The sequence below is a fragment of the Oncorhynchus tshawytscha genome, linkage group LG14 (genome assembly GCF_018296145.1).
Source record: "Oncorhynchus tshawytscha isolate Ot180627B linkage group LG14, Otsh_v2.0, whole genome shotgun sequence".
Taxonomy (NCBI): Eukaryota; Metazoa; Chordata; class Actinopteri; order Salmoniformes; family Salmonidae; genus Oncorhynchus; species Oncorhynchus tshawytscha.
The window spans coordinates 42681472-42709428 of record NC_056442.1 but is presented as its reverse complement, the minus strand read 5'-3'; the positions used below and the strand labels follow the sequence as shown (position 1 = coordinate 42709428).

The window sequence follows — 27957 nt, the reverse complement described above, 5'->3', positions numbered from 1 at the left end:
CAGAGGGGGAGAAAACAGACAGAACAGAGTGGAGAGAAAACAGACAGATCAGAGGGGGAGAAAACAGACAGAACAGAGTGGAGAGAAAACAGACAGATCAGCGGGGGAGAAAACAGACAGATCAGAGGGGGAGAAAACAGACAGAACAGAGTGGAGAGAACAGACAGATCAGAGGGGGAGAAAACAGACAGATCAGAGGGAGATAAGTGTTCATACATATACAGTAGAGAGAGAGAGAGAGAGATGTGGAACCAGTTGAAATGGAAGAGTGGAGAGAAGAAATCAAAGGAGGAGGAGAATGGAAAAGGTCATGGTTTCAACTAAATTGTCAAAAGACGATTTCTTACAAACAACTTTATTTTTTTCCTTCAAACGTTCAATAAATACAAGCAAAATTCAGAAAAATAACAACACTAATACAAAGTATTTTAAAATAATTATACATATTACTGAAATGAGAAACAGACAACCACATGAAGAGGTGCAATACAGGTCAATGGTACCAGACTCAGAGCTGCAAATAAATCTAAATCAAATGTTTATGTAAAGTTACTGTATATTCTAATCTCTTCAGTGAGCAATTAGAATAGATACTTGGGTGTGTTATGCTTTTCCAAGGGAAGAGTTCTAGTGGTGCTGACTGGATGGGATGACAGGACATATGTGTGGTGCTGACTGGATGGGATGACAGGACATATGTGTGGTGCTGACTGGATGGGATGACAGGACATATGTGTGGTGCTGACTGGATGGGATGACAGGACATATGTGTGGTGCTGACTGGATGGGATGACAGGACATATGTGTGGTGCTGACTGGATGGGATGACAGGACATATGTGTGGTGCTGACTGGATGGGATGACAGGACATATGTGTGGTGCTGACTGGATGGGATGACAGGACATATGTGTGGTGCTGACTGGATGGGATGACAGGACATATGTGTGGTGCTGACTGGATGGGATGACAGGACGTATGTGTGGTGCTGACTGGATGGGATGACAGGACATATGTGTGGTGCTGACTGGATGGGATGACAGGACATATGTGTGGTGCTGACTGGATGGGATGACAGGACATATGTGTGGTGCTGACTGGATGGGATGACAGGACATATGTGTGGTGCTGACTGGATGGGATGACAGGACGTATGTGTGGTGCTGACTGGATGGGATGACAGGACATATGTGTGGTGATGCAAAGATTACCAACACATCCATTTTAACAACTAAGCAAACCTTGTTGTATTCGAATATGAAGGGTAATTGTATGTGATTTTTGAAAGGGCGGGCAAAATTCATCACAGGGAGACAAAAGAACTGAAAACAAAACAAAAATGGCAAATTTCAATAGAGGAACCAGTCAAAAGACACTGCTGCAGCAGCTGTGGTTGGTCCACTTCAGATCTCGTTTTGTTCCCTTCTTTCCATTCTCTTCCATGACACCTCAGTGCTTCTCTTTCTTTTCCTCTGTTTGTCTTTCCTTCCTTCGTTACAATCCTTAAGCTGACTAAGAGGTGGGAGTGAACAGGGGGTTTTGTGGGTTGGGGCTGGAGGGTTATAGGGGTCTTGATTTTAGGGGGTGTTAGCTGACCCAGTGTGCAGGTCTAGGTCTGCCCATGAGAGGGTAGAGAGAGAGGGGGGGGGTGCGGGGAAGGTAGAAGTGGGGGATGCGGGTGGAGAGGGGATCTCAGCTCAGTGTCTCCAGCTGTTCTTCTTTTCCGGAACTTTCATCAGCTCCTCTTCCTCTTTGGAATCTAAACAAAAGAGACAATCCAATATGAATGAATCTATGATTACTACATGAATCATCACTGTTTGAAAGCATGTCATCAGGATTGAGAGCATGTCTCGCTATTTCAAGCATGTGTCCTTGGATGCTCTGGCTAGGGAGCATGAGGGAGGAGGGTGTATGTTTGTGTGTGCTTGGATGCTCTGGCTAGGGAGCATGAGGGAGGAGGGTGTATGTTTGTGTGTGCTTGGATGCTCTGGCTAGGGAGCATGAGGGAGGAGGGTGTATGTTTGTGTGTGCTTGGATGCTCTGGCTAGGGAGCATGAGGGAGGAGGGTGTATGTTTGTGTGTGCTTGGATGCTCTGGCTAGGGAGCACGAGGGAGGAGGGTGTATGTTTGTGTGTGCTTGGATGCTCTGGCTAGGGAGCATGAGGGAGGAGGGTGTATGTTTGTGTGTGCTTGGATGCTCTGGCTAGGGAGCATGAGTGAGGAGGGTGTATGTTTGTGTGTGCTTGGATGCTCTGGCTAGGGAGCACGAGGGAGGAGGGTGTATGTTTGTGTGTGCTTGGATGCTCTGGCTAGGGAGCATGAGGGAGGAGAGTGTATGTTTGTGTGTGCTTGGATGCTCTGGCTAGGGAGCACGGGGGGGAGGAGGGTGTATGTTTGTGTGTGCTTGGATGCTCTGGCTAGGGAGCACGAGGGAGGAGGGTGTATGTTTGTGTGTGCTTGGATGCTCTGGCTAGGGAGCACGAGGGAGGAGGGTGTATGTTTATGTGTGCTTGGATGCTCTGGCTAGGGAGCACGAGGGAGGAGGGTGTATGTTTGTGTGTGCTTGGATGCTCTGGCTAGGGAGCACGAGGGAGGAGGGTGTATGTTTGTGTGTGCTTGGATGCTCTGGCTAGGGAGCACGAGGGAGGAGGGTGTATGTTTGTGTGTGCTTGGATGCTCTGGCTAGGGAGCATGAGGGAGGAGGGTGTATGTTTGTGTGTGCTTGGATGCTCTGGCTAGGGAGCATGAGGGAGGAGGGTGTATGTTTGTGTGTGCTTGGATGCTCTGGCTAGGGAGCATGAGGGAGGAGGGTGTATGTTTGTGTGTGCTTGGATGCTCTGGCTAGGGAGCATGAGGGAGGAGGGTGTATGTTTGTGTGTGCTTGTCACCTTGGCACTCAGGACAGCACATGCCCTCCCGGCGGGTGATGTTACTACAGGTCAGGACTGGACACTGTTTCCTCTGACACTTAGTCACACCATGCTGGATAGAGGGGGAGAAAGAAAGGAGGGAGGGAGAGAGAGACCAAGGGAGGTACATTAGGAATGCTTCTCACAATGCTGTGAAACCAGAAAATGCTCCACGCTTCTCAACTCCAAATCCCAGAGTTCCCCACACTGACACTGGAATGTTTCCCCAAGGGGTATGGACCAGACAAGGTGTATGGACCAGACAAGGTGTATGGACCAGACAAGGGGTATGGACCAGACAAGGGGTATGGACCAGACAAGGGGTATGGACCAGACAAGGGGTATGGACCAGACAAGGGGTATGGACCAGACAAGGGGTATGGACCAGACAAGGGGTATGGACCAGACAAGGGGTATGGACCAGACAAGGGGTATGGACCATCCCTACAGCTATGAAGCCCAACAAAGTGTGAAACATCCCTACTCTATCTGTACAAATATGTATTGAGCACAATGACATGGAAAAACTTCAGTCAGAAGAAACGTTGAGTCTCAGTTTTTTTCTAAAGGTTTACTGAAACAGAGGGAGCTCTACAGTGTTTTTTTCCTTTTTGGTCTATGGGGTTTAGGTCCAACAGTCTGAAGCTTTTTTGTCTTGAGTTTTGTTGCTTGGCAACAGGTCCAAACTCACTCTTAAGTGTCTGTATTTTGTAAAAGACTTGTACCTGACTGGTCCCTGACTCCCTGTAATACTCACGTCACACCAGCAGGTGATGCACTTCATCTCTCCCATCAGGGGCACACGGGGGTGCCAGTTGTCACTGTTCTGGTAGAAGTTCTTCCCAAACTTGCAGTGACGCGTTCCGTCTGCCTGCATCATGTCAGCGTGCACCAAGAGGGGTTTGTCTTCCTCCGGACATTCCTTACAGCAGTCTGAGGGGCTACGGCGTACCGGACGACTGCAGGTCAGGGCTGGACACGTCACCTTCTCACAGTGCACCTCGCCTGTCGCCCCCTACAGGAGTAGAGGAGGAAGGACACAATGGGAAATTAGCGTAATTTACATTAAATTCTAGGAAGCTGCAGAAAGATTATGTTTCTAATTATGTTTTGTTAGCATCACTTATCGACTTACATCATCCTAGCTGTGAAGAAGTAACCTAGAGGCCTACCTTGCAGGTGCAGAGGGCACACTTGATGTAGCCAAATGGAGGGACGAATGGATGCCATGTTGACCCAGGAGCATGCATCTTCTGGTCCCCCTCAAAGTAACAACCTGAGTGAGTGAGTGAGTACAGGGGGGTTCAGAGGGATGAGAGAAATAGAGGACACTCTTAGCATTAGAAATGCATATCAATCTCAGAGGTAAAACGTATCTGTTGGCACAAAGAGACAGAGGGAACAGACAGATGGAGAGGATGGAGGGTGATGTAGAGAGACAGAACGAGTGCCTCCTGGCAGGGAGAGATAGAGGAACAGACAGAAGAAGAGGAGGGAGGGTGATGTAGAGAGACAGAACGAGTGCCTCCTGGCAGGGGGGGATAGAGGAACAGACAGACGGAGAGAAGGGAGGGTGATGTAGAGAGACAGAATGAGTGCCTCCTGGCAGGGAGAGAGAGGAACAGACAGAAGAAGAGGAGGGAGGGTGATGTAGAGAGACAGAATGAGTGCCTCCTGGCAGGGAGAGATAGAGGAACAGACAGACGGAGAGAAGGGAGGGTGATGTAGAGAGACAGAACGAGTGCCTCCTGGCAGGGAGAGATAGAGGAACAGACAGAAGAAGAGGAGGGAGGGTGATGTAGAGAGACAGAACGAGTGCCTCCTGGCAGGGAGAGACAGAGGAACAGACAGATGGAGAGAAGGGAGGGTGATGTAGAGAGACAGAACGAGTGCCTCCTGGCAGGGAGAGACAGAGGAACCGACAGAAGAAGAGGAGGGAGGGTGATGTAGAAAGACAGAACGAGTGCCTCCTGGCAGGGAGAGATAGAGGAACAGACAGAATAAGAGGAGGGAGGGTGATGTAGAGAGACAGAACGAGTGCCTCCTGGCAGGGAGAGATAGAGGAACAGACAGAAGAAGAGAAGGGAGGGTGATGTAGAGAGACAGAACAAGTGCCTCCTGGCAGGGAGAGATAGAGGAACAGACAGAAGAAGAGAAGGGAGGGTGATGTAGAGAGACAGAACAAGTGCCTCCTGGCAGGGAGAGATAGAGGAACAGACAGAAGAAGAGAAGGGAGGGTGATGTAGAGAGACAGAACAAGTGCCTCCTGGCAGGGAGAGACAGAGGAACAGACAGATGGAGAAAGCGAGAAAGAAAGAGGAGTGACAGTCAGACAGAGAGATGGTTCAGAACCTTCTGGATGCTCATCTAGTCTCTCTGGAGTCTTCATGTTCTTGGGGTCTTTCCGCTCTAAAGGACAGACAGGGGTGACGGACACAGGAAAGTATTAATTCACAACTTTACGACCGTAATGTGGTAAAATGTCAATAGTAAGTCCTCTCAAGAATAAGGAAAACACACTCAAGCACACAATCCTATTCAAACATAGTAACACACACTCACCGAGACACACGGGACAGCACTTGTACTCAGGTTGGATGGTGCGAGAACAGGTGAGGACTGGACAGATGACCGGGTCACAGATCACTGTGCGCTTCTACAGGGAGAACAGAGAGACGAGGGAAGAGAAAATGGACAGAAGAAGAGAGAGAGTGGTTAAACACAAATTCACTCAATATAGAAGTAGAAACTATACTTCTAGATTCTCCATGGAAAGGGCTTCTTAGTTCAGGACTAGACTTAATCAGTGTCTGGGAAACCAGCAGTTAATTTAATGCGTAGCTATAGCGCCGCCCTAGTGGTCGTAGTTTGAACAGTCCTACCTGACAGCTGCAGGTGAAACAGTTGTTGTAGTTCGGGGTCCAGAGTGAGCCGTGGGCATGGTGTTGACTCTCGAAGAAACAGGTGTGGGGGTCTTTCTTTAGTTCCTCTGGATCATGCACAAACAGGCCATCAAACTCAGCCACCTCCACCTCACCCCTTGTTCCAAACTCACAGTTGTTAGGCACATGGACCTGTAGGGAGAGAAAGACAGAAGGGGGGGAAGAGAGAGCAGAATGCAAAGGGGGTGATAGAGAGAGAAAGAAAGAAAGAGGGGACGAGGTTGAGAAAGGGACATAGATAGAGGAGGGGCAGAAAAGGGGTGAGCATGAGAAAGGGACATAGATAGAGAGGGGCAGAAAAGGGGTGAGCATGAGAAAGGGACATGGAGAGGGGCAGAAAAGGGATGAGCATGAGAATAGGAGAATAAGAGAAGGGACCAAGAGATAGAGTACAAGGAGGAGGAAGTAGGGAGAGAGAGGGGAAGACAGAGGTTAGGATTTCAGTGATTTGTTGGACAAACCTCCCTTGTGCCTTGTTATAAAGTGTACTTGTAAATTAGTCCTAAATGGAGCGTTCAGCCAGCTTTCCGCCCATGTCTCTACGGCTCCACGTCAGATGGCTGTTTATGTGTCAGACCTGTTTGCTATTAAAACTACCGGATCTTACTGTGTGTGTGTGTGTGTGTGTTCTCACACGTTTCTTTCTTCCATTCTAATCCCTGGCAGCTAAGACAAAATCATAAATCAAGCCACCTGCAGATATGTTAGCATGTAACGATGTGTTTGTGTGTGTGTGTGTCCTCACAAACTTTTACTTTTCAACAAAATGTCTCTAAAAACACAAGACCACCTGCCAGTGAGTGGCCCACACTGGCTAAGTGAGCAATCACACACACACACACACACACACACACACACACACACACACACACACACACACACACACACACACACACACACACACACACACACACACACACACACACACACACACACATAAACACTCAGCTGACTAGGGCCCTAAGGAGTCTCAGCTCCCTCCCTCCTCTCCTCCACCTGTTATCGCTCCATCTCTATATATAATCCTCAATATATTCCAGTTATGCATGATCAAACTGAAGAGTGTGGATTGAGAGTGTGAGGAGTGTGGATCGAGCTACAGTTGAGGTTGAGATGTGCACTGTGTTAGGATTTTAGAGTGGTTGAATAATGGTTGTTAAGTGGTTGAGTTCTGGTTGTTAAGTGGTTGAGTTCTGGTTGTGGTCCTACTCACCCGTCCACGTATCTCTCCTCTGGTGTTGACCTTGGTGCTGACCTGAATGAAGGCTGTCCCTCTGTCCAGGTGACGCAACAACTCTACACTGATGTCCTTCAACACACCCTGGGCCTGAGAGAGAGAAATAAGATTCTGCTGTATGTATACATGATCTATATCATACTGTCATGACGAAGTTGTGTGTCTGTGATTATTCATGTGTCTCCCTCTGCCTACCTGAGAACCGTAGAACCCTGTCAGCAGTCTCTTGTGATTGGTGCTGCTCTCGCCAAGCTCTCCGATTTCGGCAAATCCATGAAGGTGGGCGCTGACTGTGAGGTCATCAGCTTTGTTGAGGCCTGCCACCACGATCTCATAATGGAGGTGACAGCGCTCATCCACAGACACCCACGCATGGCCCCCAGCACTGGTCAGGACTGGAGGGGCCACAAACTGGCCTGCCAGAGGGATAGGGATCTCTAGGGAAGGAGAGGGTGAGAGTTAAATATGAATGAAAAGCAAAATACTAGAGTGAAAGAGAATAATCTCAAATTGGGATCAATGTTTTTCTTTCAGATACTTTATAAAGGTGCCTCTGTGGACACTGTCTCTAGTCTAGAGGACTGGAGTTTTCCATCCCTGAACTATGCATTTACTCAACCTAAGTGTATTTGAGTTTCTCTATGGTGAATCCTCAACCAGTCCACTACCAAATCGCTCGGAGGGCCTTCCATTGTCACGTGTTACTAACAAAACTCATAGGGTAATTTCAAGAGTGGTGAGGGGATCAATCAACTTCAGGACATACTGTACTAACACAACCCCACCAAGCCGCACTGCTACTTGACACAATGCCCACTTAACCCCGAAGCCAGTCGCACCAATGTGTTGGAGGAAACACTGTACACCCGGCGACCATGTCAACGTGCATGCGCCTGGCCAGCCAAAGGAGTCGCTAGAGCGCGATGGGACAAGGACATCCCTGCCGGCCAAACCCTCACGTAATCTAGACAACGCTGGGCCAATTTTCTCATGGGTCTACCGGTAGCAGCCGGCTGTGACACAGGTTCGGGATATACTCTTGACTTGAATGATGCAATTCATGTTCCACATTTAAATAATAAAATGGACATGAAATTCAAATGAGAAAAAATCCCCTGTCATTTTAGAAGATAACAGTCACAGTTAAACATGTCATTTGGGAGGTATTTCATCTGTTACCTGTGTCAAACACAAACAAACACAGGTGGCTCATAATTATGCGCGACTCCATGCTAGTGTGAAATTGCACAATCTCAAAAACAATTCACGAATGGATGAGCGAATGCACAAATGAAGGAGCAAGACAAAGGGTGTTCATTTAGGATTCAGCCCTAGTTCTGCTCTGGTCTGAGGTCAGTGTCTCACCATGTCTGGGTGCCTCCAGACCACTGTAGAGCAGGCCTCTGATCTGTCCACGTAGCTCCCCCTCCTGGCTGTGTGCAGTAGCCACGTTGATGAACAGTTCGTTCTGCAGCAGCATGTGGATGTGACGCGCCTCCAGACGACTCCAGCTTCCCGTCGCTCGCCCGCTGGGCCTGTCGAACTCTGGAGCTAGGTCATACAGCACGGAGCGCTTACTGCGCCGCCGAGGCTTTAGCTCGATGGTCAGACCCACCACTTCACTGGATAACCCCGCTATCTGGACCTGTGGACGGAGCAGGATATGGGTTGGTTTGGTGGTTCAGTTCAGATATGTAAATAGTGACAGTACAATTCCATTTGATTCAGTTATTTAAAATCAATTAAATTCAGTTCAGATCCATACCTGGTAGTCCAGGGTGCCGTTGTCATGGAGATGAAAGAATGCTGATCCCACACCACCTGTCTTCCCTGGTGTCAATGCATCACCACTGGACATGACACTCTGGATGGCTGGAGAGAGAAAGAGAGGGAGTGGAGGACAGAAAGAGAGAAGTGAGAGAGGAAAAAATGTTAGGAAATTATTTCTACACAACAGATGAACACGCAGTGCCACATTTGGATTTTTTCATGTTTCCATAAAGCAAATTGAAGGTGGAACGAGAGAGGATGATGAGAGAGTGAGTATGAGTAGGGTCTCCCTGACTCTGATCTCAGAACATTGTCCCCTTTCCATTTCAGACCCAGACTACTACAGACTAATCTGTGTGTGATGAGGCAGCTCTTGCATGCGAGATGAGGCAATGCTCTCTGTCGTGTTATAATTCACCATGTTAGTCTGGAGAGCCAGACAGGGGGGAGCCGAGAGAGGGCCAGAACACATTCTCTCACGTCTCCGCTGTAGAACGACACACACACCCCATGTCATCACTCCACCAAAGGGGACAATCACAGGGAACGGAATAGAGCACAACCCGTCCACACAGAACTTTGGGGTGAGGGTAAGTGTGTCATCTCAAAAGAGAGAATTCTAGCTTAAGTGGTGTACCCCCCAACACATGCACACTCTAACCCAAGGTTAAACCGTGGGATGAGGTAACCCTTGTTGAACACCAAGGGGCTTAGAAGACAGACAGGGAAAGACAAATAGAGAAGGAGAGAAGAGAAAAGAAGGGAGAAAACTACTAAAAAAAAGGCCGAATGGGAGTGATAGAGGGGAAGGAGTTCAAGACAGAAAAAGAACAGAACAAGAGAGACAGGCAGAGAGAGAGAGAGAGCAAGAGAGAGAGAGAGCGAGAGAAAGAGATGTAAGGAGAGAGTGAAACGAGTATTTTGGGTTGAATTCTTCACACATAACGTCAACCTGTTAATCATGGAGCTGGAACACCAGTATGGAGAGTGAGGTCCAGCAGACTGTGACCTTGGCATCGCCCAGTGTGTGTGTGTGTGTGTGTGTGTGTGTGTGTGTGTGTGTGTGTGTGTGTGTGTGTGTGTGTGTGTGTGTGTTTGTACACACGAGTGTGTGTGTGCGTATGAAAAAGACAATGTGTGTGTGTGGGGGGGGATCTAAGTATATAAGTATGTTTGCATTAGAGTCGCTTGAATGGAACATGTGTGCACTGATTTCTCTCAGACTTTGTCTACGACACACACCTCCTCTCCCGGTCTTGGTGGACCACCAAGTCAAACAGCGGGGCTATAAACATGGTTTTACTTCAGTGATAAGACTTGAAAGAAAGGAGTATGTATAGAAGAGAGAGAATTGCTAAAACAGCCATGGAGGAACAGAAGGGGAACAAGTGAACTGAAAGACAAAACACATTCCTCCCAGGTCTCTGTCTCATTTCAGGTGTGATGGGATGACAGAAGATGAATGAAGGTTGATTGTTTGATGTTGAGCGACTCGAGTAACTTAATCGAATCAACATGTCACCTGTCTGAGTGACTGACTGTGGGCTGATTGATTGATTGGTTGTTCTACATAAAGGGACGTGGCACTTACTGTCACATGACTTCCTGCCGGTGATGAAGCCAGAGATGTGTCTGGGGTCCGGGCCCTCGGTTTCTACGGCGATCACCAGCTGGCCCCTTGACAACCAGAAGAGTTCCCGACTGTTCAGGTCTGTCAGTACCTCAGCAAAGTCTGGGTCCTAAAGGGAGAACGTTGGGGAAATGGTGATAGATCGTCAGACTTATCAGAATCAAACAGACAAGGGGTTGTAAATAGATAAACTCACAAAGTCATCCTACTCAAACACACACACAGACACTATGTCACAAGAACACACTCTCTCTGTCTCTCTCAACACCCCCCCACCACACACACACACACACACACACACACACACACACACACACACACACAGGCCTTAGACACGCCAGAAATCCTTCCAACCGCCAGAACTTTAGATAAACAGAGATTGGAAAGTTATTTGAAAAATGTTGTATTAATGTGACACGTGTATGACTGTGGTGAACACATTACTTTCATGACCCCGGGGCCCATTTCAATAGAAATATCCATGTACAATAAATCCAGGGACAGGATTGAGCCAAGAGAGAGAGAGGGAGAGAGGGAGGGATGGAGGAATGACAGGAGGGAAGGTAAGGAAGGAAAGGAGGATGGAAGGAGTGATTGAGAAATGTGGAGAGTAAAAAGCATGATTGGAGATGAAAGGAAAGTAAAGAAGGATGGTAATATATTAAGAGCAGGAAAGGGAGGAGAGAACACACTACCATTCAAATGAGTGAATTTGGCTATTTCAGCCACACTGTTGCTGAAAGGTGTATAAAATCAAGCACACGGCCATGCAATATGCATAGACAAACATTGGCAGTAGAATGGCCTTACTGAAGAGCTCAGTGACTTAACATGGTACCGTCATAGGATGCCACCTTTTCAACAAGTCAGTTCATCAAATTTCTGCCCTGCTAGAGCTGCCCCGGTCAACAGTAAGTGCTGTACTTGTGAAGTGGAAACGTTGAGGAGCAACAACGGTTCAGCCGCAAAGTGGTAGGCCACACAAGCTCATAGAACAGGACCGCCGAGGGATGAAGCGTGTAAAAATCCTGGAAGCAGCGTCAGCAAAATAACTGTTAGTCTGGAGCTTCATGAAATGAGTTTCCATGGCTGAGCAGCCGCACATAAGCCTAAGATCACCATACGCAATGCCAGGCGTCGGCTGGAGTGTTGTGAAGCTAGCACCCATTGGACTCTGGAGCAGTGGAAACGCATTCTCTGTAGTGATGAATCACACTTCACCATCTGGCAGTCCGATGGACGCATCTGGGTTTGACGGAAGCCAGAAGAACGATACCTGCTCCAATGCATAGTGCCAACTGTAAAGTTTGGTGGAGGAATAATGGTTCAGAAATGTTTTTCATGGTTCAGGCTAGGCCGCTTAGTTCCCTTAGTGAAGGGAAATCTTAACGCTACAGTGTACAATGATATTTTAGACAATTCTGTGCTTCCAACTTTGTGGCAATAGTTTGGGAAAGACCATTTCCTGTTCCAGCATGACAATGCCCCCATGCACAAAGCGAAGTCCATACAGAAATGGTTTGAAATCGGTGCGGAGGAACTTGACTGGCTTGCACAGAGCCCTGACCTCAATCCCGTCGAACACCTTTAGGATAAATTGGAACGCCAACTGCAGGCCAGGCCTAATCGCCCAACATCAGTGCCCAGCCTCACTCATGCACTTGTGAATGGAAGCAAGTCCCAGCAGCGATGTTCCATCTAGTGGAAAGCCTTTCCAGAAGAGTGGAGGCTGTTATAGCAGCAAAGTGGGGACCAACTCCATATTAATGCCCATGATTTTGAAATGAGATGTTCGGCCAGCAGGTGTCCAAATACTTTTGGTCATGTAACGTAAAGACTATTTGGTGTATGTGTGTGTGGGTGTAAAACAAAAAGAGGGGCACATCAACTCTCAGATTCACATAATTCCCACCAGATCAAAAACAGACCCCTCCTTTCATCCCTACTCCTCCCTCTATCCCTCCCTCTCTTCTTCCCCTCTTCCTCCCTCTTTCTGGTTCCACAGACAACTAACCACTGACATGTGTGAGGAGTGTGCATGCCGTCCCATTCTCTCTCCCTCACTCTCTCCTTTCTGTCTCTCATCCTCCATCTCTCCCTCCCTCACTCTCTCCTTTCTGTCTCTCATCCTCCATCTCTCCCTCACTCTCTCCTTTCTGTCCCTCATCCTCAATCTCTCCTTTCTGTCTCATCCCTCCCTCTCTTCCTCACTACATCTGTCTCTTACAACCCCCCTCCACTCTCTCTCTTTCTTTTTCTTTGTCCATCACATCTCTATGGAGGTTTAACAGTACTGTCAACGGCAGTAGGACGTGGGGAAGGAACCTCAGCGGGAGAGTGTGTCACAATGTCATCTGTTTCCCCCCCTTTCCTCCCGACTCTTGGTTTGTCCCTGATGTCATGATGTCATCTGTTTCTCCCCCTTCCTCCTGCCTCTTGGTTTGTCTTGATGTGTGTTTTCCTCCTAATGGTTAAGGTTAGGATCTGGTTTGGTGAGGACAAAAGAGAGAAGCAGAAAAAGAGAGAAAGAGAGTGTGTGTGTGTGTGTGTGTGTGTGTGTGTGTGTGTGTGTGTGTGTGTGTGTGTGTGTGTGTGTGTGTGTGTGTGTGTGTGTGTGTGTGTGTGTGTGTGTGTGTGTGTGTGTGTGTGTGTGTGTGTGTGTGTGTGTGTGTGTGTGTAGTTTATATAACATACATAGGCGGTGACGTTGGCATGGATCTCTCTCAGGACATGTTGGCTGTACTGCAGTCGTACCCGGATGGGCACCAGGGGGGAGTCTACAGGGCAGAGAGAGAGCACAGAACAAACTTAGAACCATGTCACACTGCCTCACAGCACTCCCTAGTCCCAAAACCACTTCTAGTCTCTTGTCTTAGCCCCTAACTTACTCCCTAGTCCCAAAACAACCTCTAGTCTCGTCTTATTCCGTAAGGTACTCCCTAGTCCCCAGTCCCAAAACAACCTCTAGTGTCATCTTATTCCGTAAGGTACTCCCTAGTCCCCAGTCCCAAAACAACCTCTAGTCGCTTGTCTTATTCCTTAAGGTACTCCCTAGTCCCCAGTCCCAAAACAACCTCTAGTCGCTTGTCTTATTCCTTAAGGTACTCCCTAGTCCCCAGTCCCAAAACAACCTCTAGTCGCTTGTCTTATTCCGTAAGGTACACCCTAGCCCCCAGTCCCAAAACAACCTCTAGTCTCGTCTTATTCCGTAAGGTACTCCCTAGCCCCCAGTCCCAAAACAACCTCTAGTCTCGTCTTATTCCGTAAGGTACTCCCTAGTCCCCAGTCCCAAAACAACCTCTAGTCTCGTCTTATTCCGTAAGGTACTCCCTAGTCCCCAGTCCCAAAACAACCTCTAGTCTCGTCTTATTCCGTAAGGTACTCCCTAGCCCCCAGTCCCAAAACAACCTCTAGTCTCGTCTTATTCCGTAAGGTACTCCCTAGTCCCCAGTCCCAAAACAACCTCAAGTCTAGTGTCTTAGTCCCTAAATGACTCCATAGTTTCCAGTCACAAAACAACCTATAGTCTCTTGTCTTAGCCCCTACTCTCTAGTCCCAAAACAACCCATAGTCTCTTGTTTTATGCCTTAATGTACTCCCTAGTCCCTAGTCCCCAGTCCCAAAACAACCGCAAGTCACTTGTCTTGGCCTCTACTCCCTAGTCCCAAAAACAATCCCTAGTTTCTTGTTTTAGCACCTACTCCCTAGTCCCAAAACAACATGTAGTCTCTTGTCTTATGGCTGAAGGTATCAGTCCTCCCTCCCTCCCCCATCCCTCTCTCTCCTCCTCTCACCTCTCTGTCTGTGTTGTATCAGTCCTCCCTCCCCCTCTCACAACACCCTCTCACCTATCTGTCTGTGTGCATAGTCTCTTGTCTTATCACCTCTCACCTATCTGGCTGAAGGTATCAGTCCTCCCTCCCTCCCCCATCCTATCTCTCTCTCCTCCTCTCACCTCTCTGTCTGTGTTGTATCAGTCCTCCCTCCCTCCCCATCCCTCTCTCCCCCTCTCACCTCTCTGTCTGTGTTGTATCAGTCCTCCCTCCCCCCCATTCCTCTCTCTCCCCCTCTCACCTCTCTGTCTGTGCTGTATCAGTCCTCTCTCCCTACCTCCCCATCCCTCTCATCTGTCTGTGTTGTATCAGTCCTCCCCCATCCCTCTCTCTCTCACCCTCTCACCTATCTGTCTGTGTTGTATCAGTCCTCCTCTCCCCCTCTCACCTCTCTGTCTGTGTTGTATCAGTCCTCCCTCCCTCTCCCCATCCTCTCTCTCACACCCTCTCACCTCTCTGTCTGTGTTGTATCAGTCCTCCCTCCCCCATCCCTCTCTCTCACCCTCTCACCTCTCTGTCTGTGTTGTATCAGTCCTCCCTCCCTCCCCCATCCCCTCTCTCCCCTGTCTGTTTGTATCAGTCCTCCCTCACCTACCTCACCCTCTGTCTGTGTTGTATCAGTCCTCCCTCCCCATCCCCTCTCTCTCACCCTCTCACCTCTCTGTCTGTTTTGTATCAGTCCTCCCTCATCCCTCTCTCTCCCCCCTCTCACCTCTCTGTCTGTGTTGTATCAGTCCTCCCTCAGTCCCCCCATCCCTCTCTATCTGTCTGTGTTGTATCACACCCTCTCACCTCTCTGTCTGTGTTGTATCAGTCCTCCCTCCCTCCCCCATCCCTCTCTCTCCCCCTCTCACCTATCTGTCTGTGTTGTATCAGTCCTCCCTCCCCCATCCCCCCATCCCTCTCTCTCCCCCTCTCACCTCTCTCTGTCTGTTTTGTATCAGTCCTCCCTCATCCTCTCTCTCTCCCCCTCTCACCTCTCTGTCTGTGTTGTATCAGTCCTCCCTCACCCCTCTCACCTCTCTGTCTGTGTTGTATCAGTCCTCCCTCCCCCTCTCACCTCTCTGTCTGTGTTGTATCAGTCCTCCCTCATCCCTCTCTCTCTCCCCCTCTCACCTCTCTGTCTGTGTTGTATCAGTCCTCCCTCATCCCTGTCTCTCTCTCCCTCATCCCCTCTCTCACCCTCTCTGTCTGTGTTGTATCAGTCCTCCCTCCCCCCTCTCACCCTCTCACCTCTCTGTCTGTGTTGTATCAGTCCTCCCCTCCCCCTCTCCCCTCTCACCTCTCTGTCTGTGTTGTATCAGTCCTCCCCCATCCCTCTCCTCTCATCCCCCTCTCACCTCTCTGTCTGTGTTGTATCAGTCCTCCCCTCCCCCCATCCCTCTCTCTCTCCCCCTCTCACCTCTCTGTCTGTGTTGTATCAGTCCTCCCTCCCCCCATCCCTCTCTCTCTCACCCTCTCACCTCTCTGTCTGTGTTGTATCAGTCCTCCCTCCCCCTCTCACCTATCTGTCTGTGTTGTATCAGTCCTCCCTCATCCCTCTCTCTCTCACCCTCTCACCTCTCTCTCTGTTTTGTATCAGTCCTCCCTCATCCCTCTCTCTCTCACCCTCTCACCTCTCTGTCTGTTTTGTATCAGTCCTCCCCCATCCCTCTCTCTCTCACCCTCTCACCTATCTGTCTGTGTTGTATCAGTCCTCCCTCCCTCCCCATCACCTCTCTGTCCTCCTCTCTCCCCCTCTCACCTATCTGTCTGTGTTGTATCAGTCCTCCTCTCCCCCATCCCTCTCTCTCACACCCTCTCACCTCTCTCTCTGTTTTGTATCAGTCCTCCCTCATCCCTCTCAGTCCTCCCTCCCCTCTCACCTCTCTGTCTGTGTTGTATCCCTCTCACCTCTCTGTCTGTGTTGTATCAGTCCTCCCTCCCCCTCTCACCTCTCTGTCTGTGTTGTATCAGTCCTCCCTCCCCCTCTCACCTCTCTGTCTGTGTTGTATCAGTCCCTGGAGTATGAGGATGAAGTGAAGGTTGTTCTCTGTGTCACTCAGAGTCAGCATGGCGATGCCTCCCATCCCAGAATGCTCTTTTTCTGAGGTCAGAGTGGAGCTGAACGTCTCTGTGGGGTCACACAGATATAACACTCACATTATAAACACACATGATATACACACATACCTTTCTTTGACTGTATTTGGTTATGAAGGCCATCCACTGTGTTCTCATGCAGATACTGTTTACAATATGATCTGTATACATTACTGAATGTTTGTCCTCATTGAAATGTACACAAATGTATTGTATCCCTCATTTCCTCAAGTGGTTCCTTTATTTTGGCAGTTACCTGTACACATACATTTGAAGTCAGAAGTTTACATACACTTAGGTTGGAGTCATTAAAACCCGTTTTTCAACCACTCCACAAATGTCTTGTTAACAAACGATAGTTTTGGCAAGTCGGTTAGGACATCTACTTTGTGCATGACACAAGTCATTTTTCCAACAGTTGTTTACAGACTGATTATTCCACTTATAATTCACTATCACAATTCCAGTGGGTCAGAAGTTTACATTCACTAAGTTGACTGTGCCTTTCAACAGCTTGGAAAATTCCAGAAAATGAAAGCTTCTGGTAGGTTAATTGACATAATATGAGTCAATTGGAGGTGTACCTGTGGATGTATTTCAAGGCCTACCTTCAAACTCAGTGCCTCTTTGCTTGACATCATGGGAAAATCAAAAGAAATCAGCCAAGACCTCAGAAAAGAATTGTAGACCTCCAGAAGTCTGGTTCATCCTTGGGAGCAATTTACAAACGCCTGAAGGTACCACGTTCATCTGTACAAACAATAGTACGCAAGTATAAACACCATGGGACCACGCATCCGTCATACCGCTCAGGAAGGAGACGCGTTCTGTCTCCTAGAGAGGAACGTACTTTGGTGTGAAAAGTGCAAATCAATCCCAGAACGACAGCAAAGGACCCTGTGAAGATGCTGGAGGAAACAGGTACAAAAGTATCTATATCCACAGTAAAATGAGTCCTTTGGGTACTTGGGTACTTTTTGGAGAAATATCCTCTGGTCTGATGAAACAAAAAGAGAACTGTTTGGCCATAATGACCATCATTATGTTTGGAGGAAGAAGGGGGAAGCTTGCAAGCCGAAGAAAACCATCCCAACCGTGAAGCACAGGGGTGGCAGCGTAATGTTGTGGGGGTGCTTTGCTGCAGGAGGGGCTGGTGCACCTCACAAAATAGATGGCATCATGAGTAAGAGAAATTATGTGGATATATTGAAGCAACATCTCAAGACATTAGTCAGGAAGTTAAAGCTTGGTCACAAATGGGTCTACCAAATGGACAATGACCCCAAAGCATACTTCCAAAGTTGTGGCACAATGGCTTAAGGACAACAAAGTCAAGGTATTGGAGTGGCACAAAACCCTGACCTCAATCCTATAGAAAATTTGTGGGCAGAACTGAAAAAGTGTGTGTGAGCAAGGAGGCCTACAAACCTGACACAGTTAGACCAGCTCTGTCATGAGGAATGAACCAAAATTCACCGAACTTATTGTGGGAAGCTTGAGGTAGGCTACCCAAAACGTTTGACCCAAGCTAAACAATTTAAAGGCAATGCTACCAAATACTAATAGAGTGTATGTAAACTTCTGACCCACTGGGAATGTGATGAAAGAAATAAAAGCTGAAATAAATCATTCTCTCTACTATTATTCTGACATTTCACATTCTAACTGACCTAAAACAGGGATTTTTTACTCGGATTAAATGTCAGGAATTGTGAAAAACTGAGTTTAAATGTATTTGGCTAAGGTGTATGTAAACTTACGACTTCAACTGTATGTAAATCTGAATTCATGGAAATATTGAGTCTTCTTCTATCCACATTTAAACAGATACACAAACACACTTTCATGCACCCATAAATACACACACACACCTGCGAACAGTGCTCTGTGTTTGATGATCTTTCCTTCGATCTGCTCCCGTCTACCAGTGGCTGTTGTCATAGTAACCCGAAGTTGTTCTGCCTGTAGCTGTCGCACGTGGGATTGGGGAAGATTCTTCCACACCCCGCAGATCTGAAACACACACACACATGGTCTTAGCCAAGGCTGGGGTTTGAGTGTGTGTGTGTGTGTGTGTGTGTGTGTGTGTGTGTGTGTGTGTGTGTGTGTGTGTGTGTGTGTGTGTGTGTGTGTGTGTGTGTGGTCTTAGCCAAGGCTGGGGTTTGAGTGTGTGTGTGTTGTATTCTGCCATAGTTACAGCTTCCAAACTGACTCAAAACAGTCTGCATATGCTGTTTAATTTCTCTGCAACACACACAGTTCCATCTGTGGAAAAGATCAGCCCGTCGAGACTCTGGACTCAAACAACGAAACCTCCGGAAAAAAATATTTGCCTTAGAGGGGTAAGAAATGTGATGACGGACACACACCTCATAGCTCAGACTCCAGGATATAATCTCCTCTTTTAATTATAATTGTGCTCCGTCTCCTTCGCACGGGTAATGTCACGCACTAAATACCACCCCCCGAGATAATCTGTGCCAACAAACCCTCCCCCTAGCCATCCCAGGGCGGTTTCACTAAGGTCCTCTAGCACTCGACACTTGATAGGGGCATTTGTCAAAAAAATTATAGGTACATTTTTTTCTAGGCCTATATTCAGGGGTCCTGACTTAAGTTGTTACCGAATGTGATGATGTTACGTGTGTAATTTGGCTTTAGACGGGAAATGGTGCACTGGTGATGACACACACACAGCTCCCCTCTTAAATAAACTATACCTTCCTTTCTCCTTTTCTGTGTTTTCTGTGTTTACTCTCTGTGTTTACTCTCTGTGTTTACTCTCTGTGTTTACTCTGTGTAAAATTAGGTGACTGTGGCAGTTCCTTGTGCCTCTCAGTCCAACAGTTGCACCATTCCATTTGACCCAATAAAATCAACTGTTTGTGAGAATGGCTCCATGCGTTATTTTACAGTAATCAAGAACTGATTACCTCAGCAACATTCGGACAATGATAAGGCAATGCTGTGACAATGCTGTGAGTGTGTGTGTGTGTGTGTGTGTCTGTATGTACGTGCACGTGCGCATGTGTGTGTTTGTGTATTTGTGGCAGCGTCTGTGTTTATCATTGCAGGGTGAATTATGTCGGGGCCAGTGAGAGTTTGACCGGAGAGTCACAGAGAGAGTGCGTTTATCATGGAGGTGCTTCATCTTTCTCTCCCTGTCTTCTCACATTCACACACACATACATAGACACACAACAAAAACATAAATTGCGGAAATGTCTACCTAGGAACAGAGAGTGTTCCAGTCTCTTACCATGTCTGAGTCTCTCTTAGGGGTCTTGTACTCAAACGCAGTGTTTCCATCTGAATCAAGGAAGGCAACCCTGCTTGGTCGCCCAATCCTAGGAGAGGAGAGAGGGAGGGAGAACAGGAGAGAAAGATACAATTTCATTTTATCAAGTTAGAGACTAGTCATTACTAATGATTATCACATGTTTATTGTTAGTTTTTCTGTCAGTGTGTGTTACCTCTGGTAGGTGATGGAGAAGGTCAGGCTGGTTCTAGTGAGAGAGAAGCGTGCCCGGGCCACACCACTGGAGCTGGGTAACCAGGAGCCTGTCACTCCCGTCAACACTGCTACAAAGTCTGGACACACACACACACAGTTAAGTAAAGATGTAATTCAGAATGACTGAATGGAGGAATGATTTCCTTGTTACGGGGGCTGTGAGAGAATGTGTCCTTATATGAAAACTGTATATCCTTGTACTCTATATCCATGTACTGCATGTATAATATGTGTGTGTGTTTCCATGTCAGGTAGCCTAGCGGTTAAGAGCATTGGGCCAGTAATCAAAATGTTGTTGGGTCGAATCCCCGAGCCGACTAGGTGACCAAGTCTGTTGATATGCCCTTGATCAAGGCACTTAACCCTAAAAACTACCGTAAGTGATTAAATGTTAATGACTAAATGTAAATGATGTATTTCCATGCATGAGTGTACAGTATGTGTGTTTGCATGAGTGGGTTTGTGTGGTCGAGTGTGCATGCTCACCAGTGCGGCTCTCCCCAGAGGAAATGTCCTCAGAGCTGAGGTATGAGCGGTCATTGTAGGACTTGTGCAGGTCATCCTCTTTCTCCTTCTCCTGGAAGTACTCGAAGCCATCAAACACCGCCTCCGCCTGCTTCCTGTCCACCTCGCCTGGACAAGTGCAACACAACACCCAGGGGCACAGCGTGTGAGGCGGTGGGCTATTTACACAACACCTACAGGTTGGCATTACTTTAACATGAAGGCATAAAGTAAGGAGAATCACAGCAAATGTTGAATGAGTGAAACAGCTAGAAAGAGTGACAGGGTAAAATAGAGGAGAGGAATAATTCTGAAATGCCAAGAGTTCTTTCTGTCCTCCCTAATTCTCTGTCTCTCTCCCTCTCTTATTTCTCTCTATCCACCCTCTCTGTCTGTCTCTCCTCTTTCTCTCTCTCTCTCCAGGTGTCTGTTGGAGCACTCCTGGCTCATCTGGGTGCCACGGTAACAAGGTTTGTTTCTTAGTCCGAGGAGCAGAGGGGGAGTGACACTCACGTGCAATCCCAACAATGACCTGCTGTTCTAAACCACTGTGTGTCCTGATGTCATGAGCACATTTCAGCGCCTCACACACACTGATATACAGACACACTGAAAAGCATACTGAGAGAAAAACACACAAACTATGAGACAGACAGGCTCTTACTCACACACACATCATCAAAGAGTCCAGACCTCTCTCTTCAAGGTCATCCACTTTACTCCTAGACTATCTGCTCTCTCTCTCTCTCTCTCTCTCTCTCTCTCTCCATAGGGCATGCTCTGTGTAGTGTCAGTCTCACCTCCTTCCATTCCACTATACTGTATCCTCAGGTGCACCAGTGAATAAATATATATACACACACACACACACACACACACACACACAAGCATGCGTGCCTGCACACCCCGTTTTCCATCACTTAGACAAACACACTCATACTTTTCCTAAAGACACAACCACAACACACTCCCAAGCTTTTCAAAAAATCACCACCACGACACACACTCTCAACATTTTCCCACATGAACCCAAACACACTCAATGTTGTCTCAGTGCTGGGGGCCCACACCTCAGAGAAACCCAGGGCTTTACCTTAACTTTCCATTACCAAAACACACTGCTGAATAACTATGGAGAAAATAAGACCCAACATGTGTGAGTGAATGTTTGCGCAGGCGCGTGTGTGTGTGTGTGGGCGGCGGGGGGTGCGCAAATAGGGAATAAGATAAATTCATAAAAAGAGAGCGAGAATGAGCGTATTTGACACAGTCAAGTAGGAGAGACAACAGAGACCAGACCTGCTACTGATTACCAATCAGCCTAACAACATAATGAAACTAACTGACCTAGAGAGAGCAAGAGAGGGGTAACAGGAAACATGGGGCAGGATAGATCATTAGTAGGTTAGTAGGGGTTACCTTTGGGCAAGTCTATATAGTGATAGGGACAGTTAGTAGGCTAGTGGGGGTTACCTTTGGGGCAGGTCTATATAGTGATAGGGACAGTTAGTAGGCTAGTAGGGGTTACCTTTGGAGCAGGTCTTGCAGCATTGTCCAGGTAGCAGTACTGGGTCATCACAGCTAGGCTCAGGACAGTCCCGCTTGACGTTCTTACAGCTTACCTTCCCCAACACCTTACTCTTACGACCCCTTTGCTGAAAATAATAGACAAGAAACATCAACTCCTCATCCGACACTGACCTCAAAACTGTATCACACAGGCCTGATGATATTTGTTAAATGGGGTCACTAAGATCTGGAGATGGTAATTGATTCATTCATAATTAATTTGTTAGTTATTTTAGGCCCAATTTCTGTCCATTGATAGGCCTACATAATGGCTCCACTATCCAGGATTGACATGTACTCTATTAGGCTTATTGTGAAGGGTGTTACTTACTGTCTCGCAGTAACATTGGACACAATGCATGACTCCAAACGGCTCCCCGAGGTCAGGGTGCCAAGTGTCCTCCAGAGAATAGAATCTTCCTCCGAATGAACATCCTGCAATCAGTCCAGAAGGACCCATTAAGACAACAATACACTAGCAGTTGGTAGAGTCCACATATACATGTAAAACTGGTGAGTTGCCTGTAACATCCCTCTGTTTAGATTGCTTAAGTTAATAAGAACTGAGGTTGGGGCGTTCGTATAGTTCACATGTCATATCACTCCATTACATAGTTCACATGGCATATCACTCCATTACATAGTTCACATGGCATATCACTCCATTACATAGTTCACATGACATATCACTCCATTACATAGTTCACATGGCATATCACTCCATTACATAGTTCACATGGCATATCACTCCATTACATAGTTCACATGACATATCACTCCATTACATAGTTCACATGACATATCACTCCATTACGTAGTTCACATGGCATATCACTCCATTATATAGTTCACATGACATATCACTCCATTACATAGTTCACATGACATATCACTCCATTACGTAGTTCACATGGCATATCACTCCATTATATAGTTCACATGACATATCACTCCATTACATAGTTCACATGGCATATCACTCCATTACATAGTTCACATGACATATCACTCCATTATGTAGTTCACATGTCATATCACTCCTCCATTACATAGTTCACATGGCATATCACTCCATTACATAGTTCACATGGCATATCACTCCATTACATAGTTCACATGGCATATCACTCCATTATATAGTTCACATGGCATATCACTCCATTACATAGTTCACATAGCATATCACTCCATTATATAGTTCACATAGCATATCACTCCATTATATAGTTCACATGTCATATCACTCCTCCATTACATAGTTCACATAGCATATCACTCCATTATATAGTTCACATGTCATATCACTCCTCCATTACATAGTTCACATGGCATATCACTCCATTACATAGTTCACATGGCATATCACTCCATTACATAGTTCACATAGCATATCACTCCATTATATAGTTCACATAGCATATCACTCCATTATATAGTTCACATGGCATATCACTCCATTACATAGTTCACATAGCATATCACTCCATTACATAGTTCACATGGCATATCACTCCATTACATAGTTACATAGCATATCACTCCATTACATAGTTCACATATCACTCCATTACATAGTTCACATGACATATCACTCCATTACATAGTTCATTACATAGCATATCACTCCATTACATAGTTCATATGACATATCACTCCATTACATAGTTCACATGACATATCACTCCATTACATAGTTAGCATATCACTCCATTACATAGTTCATGTGACATATCACTCCATTACATAGTTCACATGTCATATCACTCCATTACATAGTTCACATAGCATATCACTCCATTACATAGTTCACATGGCATATCACTCCATTACATAGTTCACATGGCATATCACTCCATTACATAGTTCATGTGACATATCACTCAATTACATAGTTCACATGACATATCACTCTATTACATAGTTCACATGTCATATCACTCCATTACATAGTTCATGTGACATATCACTCCATTACATAGTTCACATGTCATATCACTCCATTACATAGTTCATGTGACATATCACTCCATTACATAGTTCACATGGCTTATCACTCCATTACATAGTTCACATGGCATATCACTCCATTACATAGTTCACATGACATATCACTCCATTACATAGTTCACATGACATATCACTCCATTACATAGTTCACATGACATATCACTCCATTACATAGTTCACATGGCATATCACTCCATTACATAGTTCACATGGCTTATCACTCCATTACATAGTTCACATGACATATCACTCCATTACATAGTTCACATGACATATCACTCCATTACATAGTTCACATGACATATCACTCCATTACATAGTTCACATGGCATATCACTCCATTACATAGTTCACATGGCTTATCACTCCATTACATAGTTCACATGACATATCACTCCATTACATAGTTCACATGACATATCATATTATATAGTTCACATATCACTCCATAGTTCACATGACATATCACTCCATTACATAGTTCACATGACATATCACTCCATTACATAGTTCATGTGACATATCACTCCATTACATAGTTCACATGTCATATCACTCCATTACATAGTTCATGTGACATATCACTCCATTACATAGTTCATGTGACATATCACTCCATTACATAGTTCATGTGACATATCACTCCATTACATAGTTCACATGTCATATCACTCCATTACATAGTTCACATGTCATATCACTCCATTATATAGTTCACATGTCATATCACTCCATTACATAGTTCACATGTCATATCACTCCATTACATAGTTCACATGACATATCACTCCATTACATAGTTCATGTGACATATCACTCCATTACATAGTTCACATGTCATATCACTCCATTACATAGTTCATGTGACATATCACTCCATTACATAGTTCATGTGACATATCACTCCATTACATAGTTCATGTGACATATCACTCCATTACATAGTTCACATGACATATCACTCCATTACATAGCCTAGTCTGAGATCAACATGTTATGATGCTGTACTGTTTTATTCTTCGAATGGCTACAATTAATTCACAATTTATGCTCGAAACAATCAACCAAACATTTAGTAGAACAGAAACGATTGCATGGCATTGCCAGAAACTTCAATAGGACAGCCAGGCCTATGCTCTTGCCAATGAGATATGTACTGGACAGTTCACTGCGAAGTGAAAGACTGCATACTCCCACATTGGCGTCAGACAGAACGTCAAAATAGGATTCTGCCCAGCCAGACTGTGGATGTTTGACAGATAATCGATTCCGCGGCTGGGACATGTTGGGTGGATTGACTGGATGTCTCATGCTCCAGAGCTCACCGACGCCTCCTGTTTCATTTCAATGGTGCAGGGGACCCTCAAATGAATAAAAAAATAAGTCCATTCACACAACAAACACCAAGCCATTTGGAAAGAGAAATAAAAGGAATGCGCTTTTGGTAGCCTACCAGGGGCTATGTAATGGAAACGAATTGATATATTAGGTTTTGAGTATTTCAAAATAATTGTTAAAGTAGTATTAATAAAAGTATTGCATTATAAAAAGCCTACATAACAATTGCCCCAGCAACAAGTGTTTGCACCACAACCCTCCCCTGCCTAGCTCCATATGGGTGTTCGCCGCACCCTGGAGGTGAGGCTCCCCGGTGCCAAGTTCACTCCTGTTGATTTGATATTGCGCGGTTGCCGTAGCTGCTAACAACCCGGTTCGCATTATTCTTTCATTAAGTGACTACACTTTAAACAGTCCAGTCGCGTTAGAGTTAGACGTAGCACCATGCTTTCCCGCACAACTCACTGCAATATAAATCACTGCTTGGCACGGCCAGAGAAGGCCACTAAAGAACTGCAGCAAAGGACAGCCGATTGATTACAGTTTCCAGAATTGGATAAACGTTATTAGTGGCAGTTGTTAATACACTGCTCTAATCCCTTGATATCTTACCATTTTAAAAACAAGCAGTTTAAAGCCCTGCATATGAACCAGATGACATTCTCGGTGGTTATGATTAAGATGTTTCTGCAAAATTGTTCATGAAGTAACCATAACAATGGGACATTTAAGGAAGACGACAACAAACAAAAAGATTGGGTTGATAATAAGGGTGATGCTGTGCAGTGACAAACTTTGCTAGACAAAATGATAGGCTAAGAATAGGCTGTAGTAGCCTAAGTAATCATCTACTGACGGTCTTAAAAAGCTATAGACATATTAGGCTATACATTCAAATTTATATTTGGCAGATTAGCAAACGAGCACTAGGCTAGCCTATAGTGCTGAAATGCCCGTGCCAGGATTCAAAACGCAGCAGGGGTCATTCATTGAATTCAGATATTTAGGTTGAAAAGAAGTAGAAGAAGCATCTTGGCTCACCTGACATGCCCTTGGATGGTAAAGGTTCCCTCTCCGAATGGATGGGCAGAACGGGAGATTTATGCCGTGAGGCCAGTCCAGAGTGCAGCCACGCGCAGCTCATCACGCACAGTAAGGAACTCAGCGCGCTGCGAGTCTGCATCCCGGCGAGTGGTAGCATCCCAAACTGGCTCCTGTTTCTCTTTTCCCTTTTTGTTCTTGAAAACTTCTTCCCTTCGTTTTTAGAAGCTTTCACGTGAACGTAAGTTGTCACTCCACTAATAAACCTTCTCTAAATAAACAGGAATAGGTCAGCATTCAAGTCGCCTATTTGTTGATGGTCTTGAAGTTATTCCTATTCGGAAATAAAGACTCCCAAGTTATGCAACAGAGAGAAGCAGAGAAAGTGACCAGAGGTTGGAGATTTTCCGAGGCAATGACTGTACCAGCCCAGAAGCGTATGTCCCGTCCGTGCGGGTCCCTTCCCACTTCATACTTTCCCTGGACACTTGGAGCAGGCACGGGCAGGGAGGGGTGAGAATGAAAGGAGTGGGTGGGGTTAGGAGGGGGGTCAACAGGGGTCTTACAGCCTATACCCCTAAACTAATTCCATGTCAAATGTGAACATCTAGTGAAGGAAATTGGAATCTTCAGGGCTGTAGCCTACAGTAGGCTAGGGAGGAATGTTGGTTTATGTGTGTGCAGCCTGTTCTGTATTTATACAACTGCTTCTACAGTTCAGACATAAGTGACTTAACAGAAACAAATGAACATTGTTTGAATAGCTCGGGCGACGTATTTCAATCTGTGTTGATCCTCTATCACAGAATGACCTTTTTTATGGAACACTTTATTTATTTTGGCCATATTAACTTCAGCTTCAAATACCTACCATTCCTACCTGAACATTCATACGTTTGTGTAGCCTATTTGTGTAGCCTGTTCTCATTGAATAAGAATGGCTGAAGTCATCGACAATATCGACTCACATTCTTTATTATTTTGTTTATGGAAACATTCTCTTATTGTTATACAAGTGAAAATTACATACAATAAAACACTTGATTTACATTTGTTTTAAGTTTAGCAATATGCTTACCGCTCCTCCATGTTCCATAGGTGTGAGAATGCGTGCAAGAGGCTTCAGGCATGGTCCCTACCGAGGCATCACGAGCGCTCGGCGGGTCAAGTTTACAGGGAAGTGCGCACGGAGATTTATTTGAATAAGTTCACAGCAAGAGTCTCGCCATTCAGTCATTCTGTGGAACAGTAATGATCCCTTTGTGAGTGCAAGTACAGGACAACCACCCCCAATTAGACATAATATGATGATAATATAGTAATGATAACATTAATCAAAATAATAATGGCACATTGGGGCTGTGAATACGGCTGTTTAGAGAAAAACCATATATATATTACTGATTGTAGCTTTGTCTGTCGCGCTCCGGAAACGGTGCAGGTCTCTCGCCTCTAAACCCTCCCCAATCCATCCACATGCTAAACATGACGATACAATATGCTCAGTGGCGATAACCTATCCCATTCAATAAGAAACCAGCACGTTCCCTATTCTGCCCGAATGACCCTGGCTCTAACAA

The 27957-nt window shown here is 46.0% G+C and overlaps 2 protein-coding genes across 2 annotated transcripts in view; both read right to left on the bottom strand.

The window, feature by feature from the left end:
* LOC112267238 (chloride channel protein 2) overlaps positions 1 to 27957 on the bottom strand; it is a 464010-nt gene that overhangs the window by 291080 nt on the left and 144973 nt on the right. The gene's annotated exons all lie outside the window — the stretch shown is intronic.
* On the bottom strand, positions 632 to 27109 carry LOC112267239 (chordin). The gene is made up of 21 exons (XM_042297554.1): positions 26378 to 27109; positions 22323 to 22426; positions 21951 to 22077; positions 20405 to 20551; positions 19878 to 19995; positions 19664 to 19751; positions 18276 to 18417; positions 16298 to 16435; positions 13184 to 13266; positions 10451 to 10598; positions 8855 to 8961; positions 8455 to 8734; positions 7285 to 7526; positions 7066 to 7179; positions 5793 to 5984; positions 5473 to 5566; positions 5263 to 5319; positions 4083 to 4186; positions 3668 to 3925; positions 2890 to 2983; positions 632 to 1757 (listed from the first exon to the last, which is right to left on the bottom strand). The coding sequence occupies exons 1-21, from the start codon at positions 26535 to 26537 to the stop codon at positions 1696 to 1698; spliced, it is 2859 nt and encodes a 952-aa protein (XP_042153488.1). The 5' UTR covers positions 26538 to 27109; the 3' UTR covers positions 632 to 1695.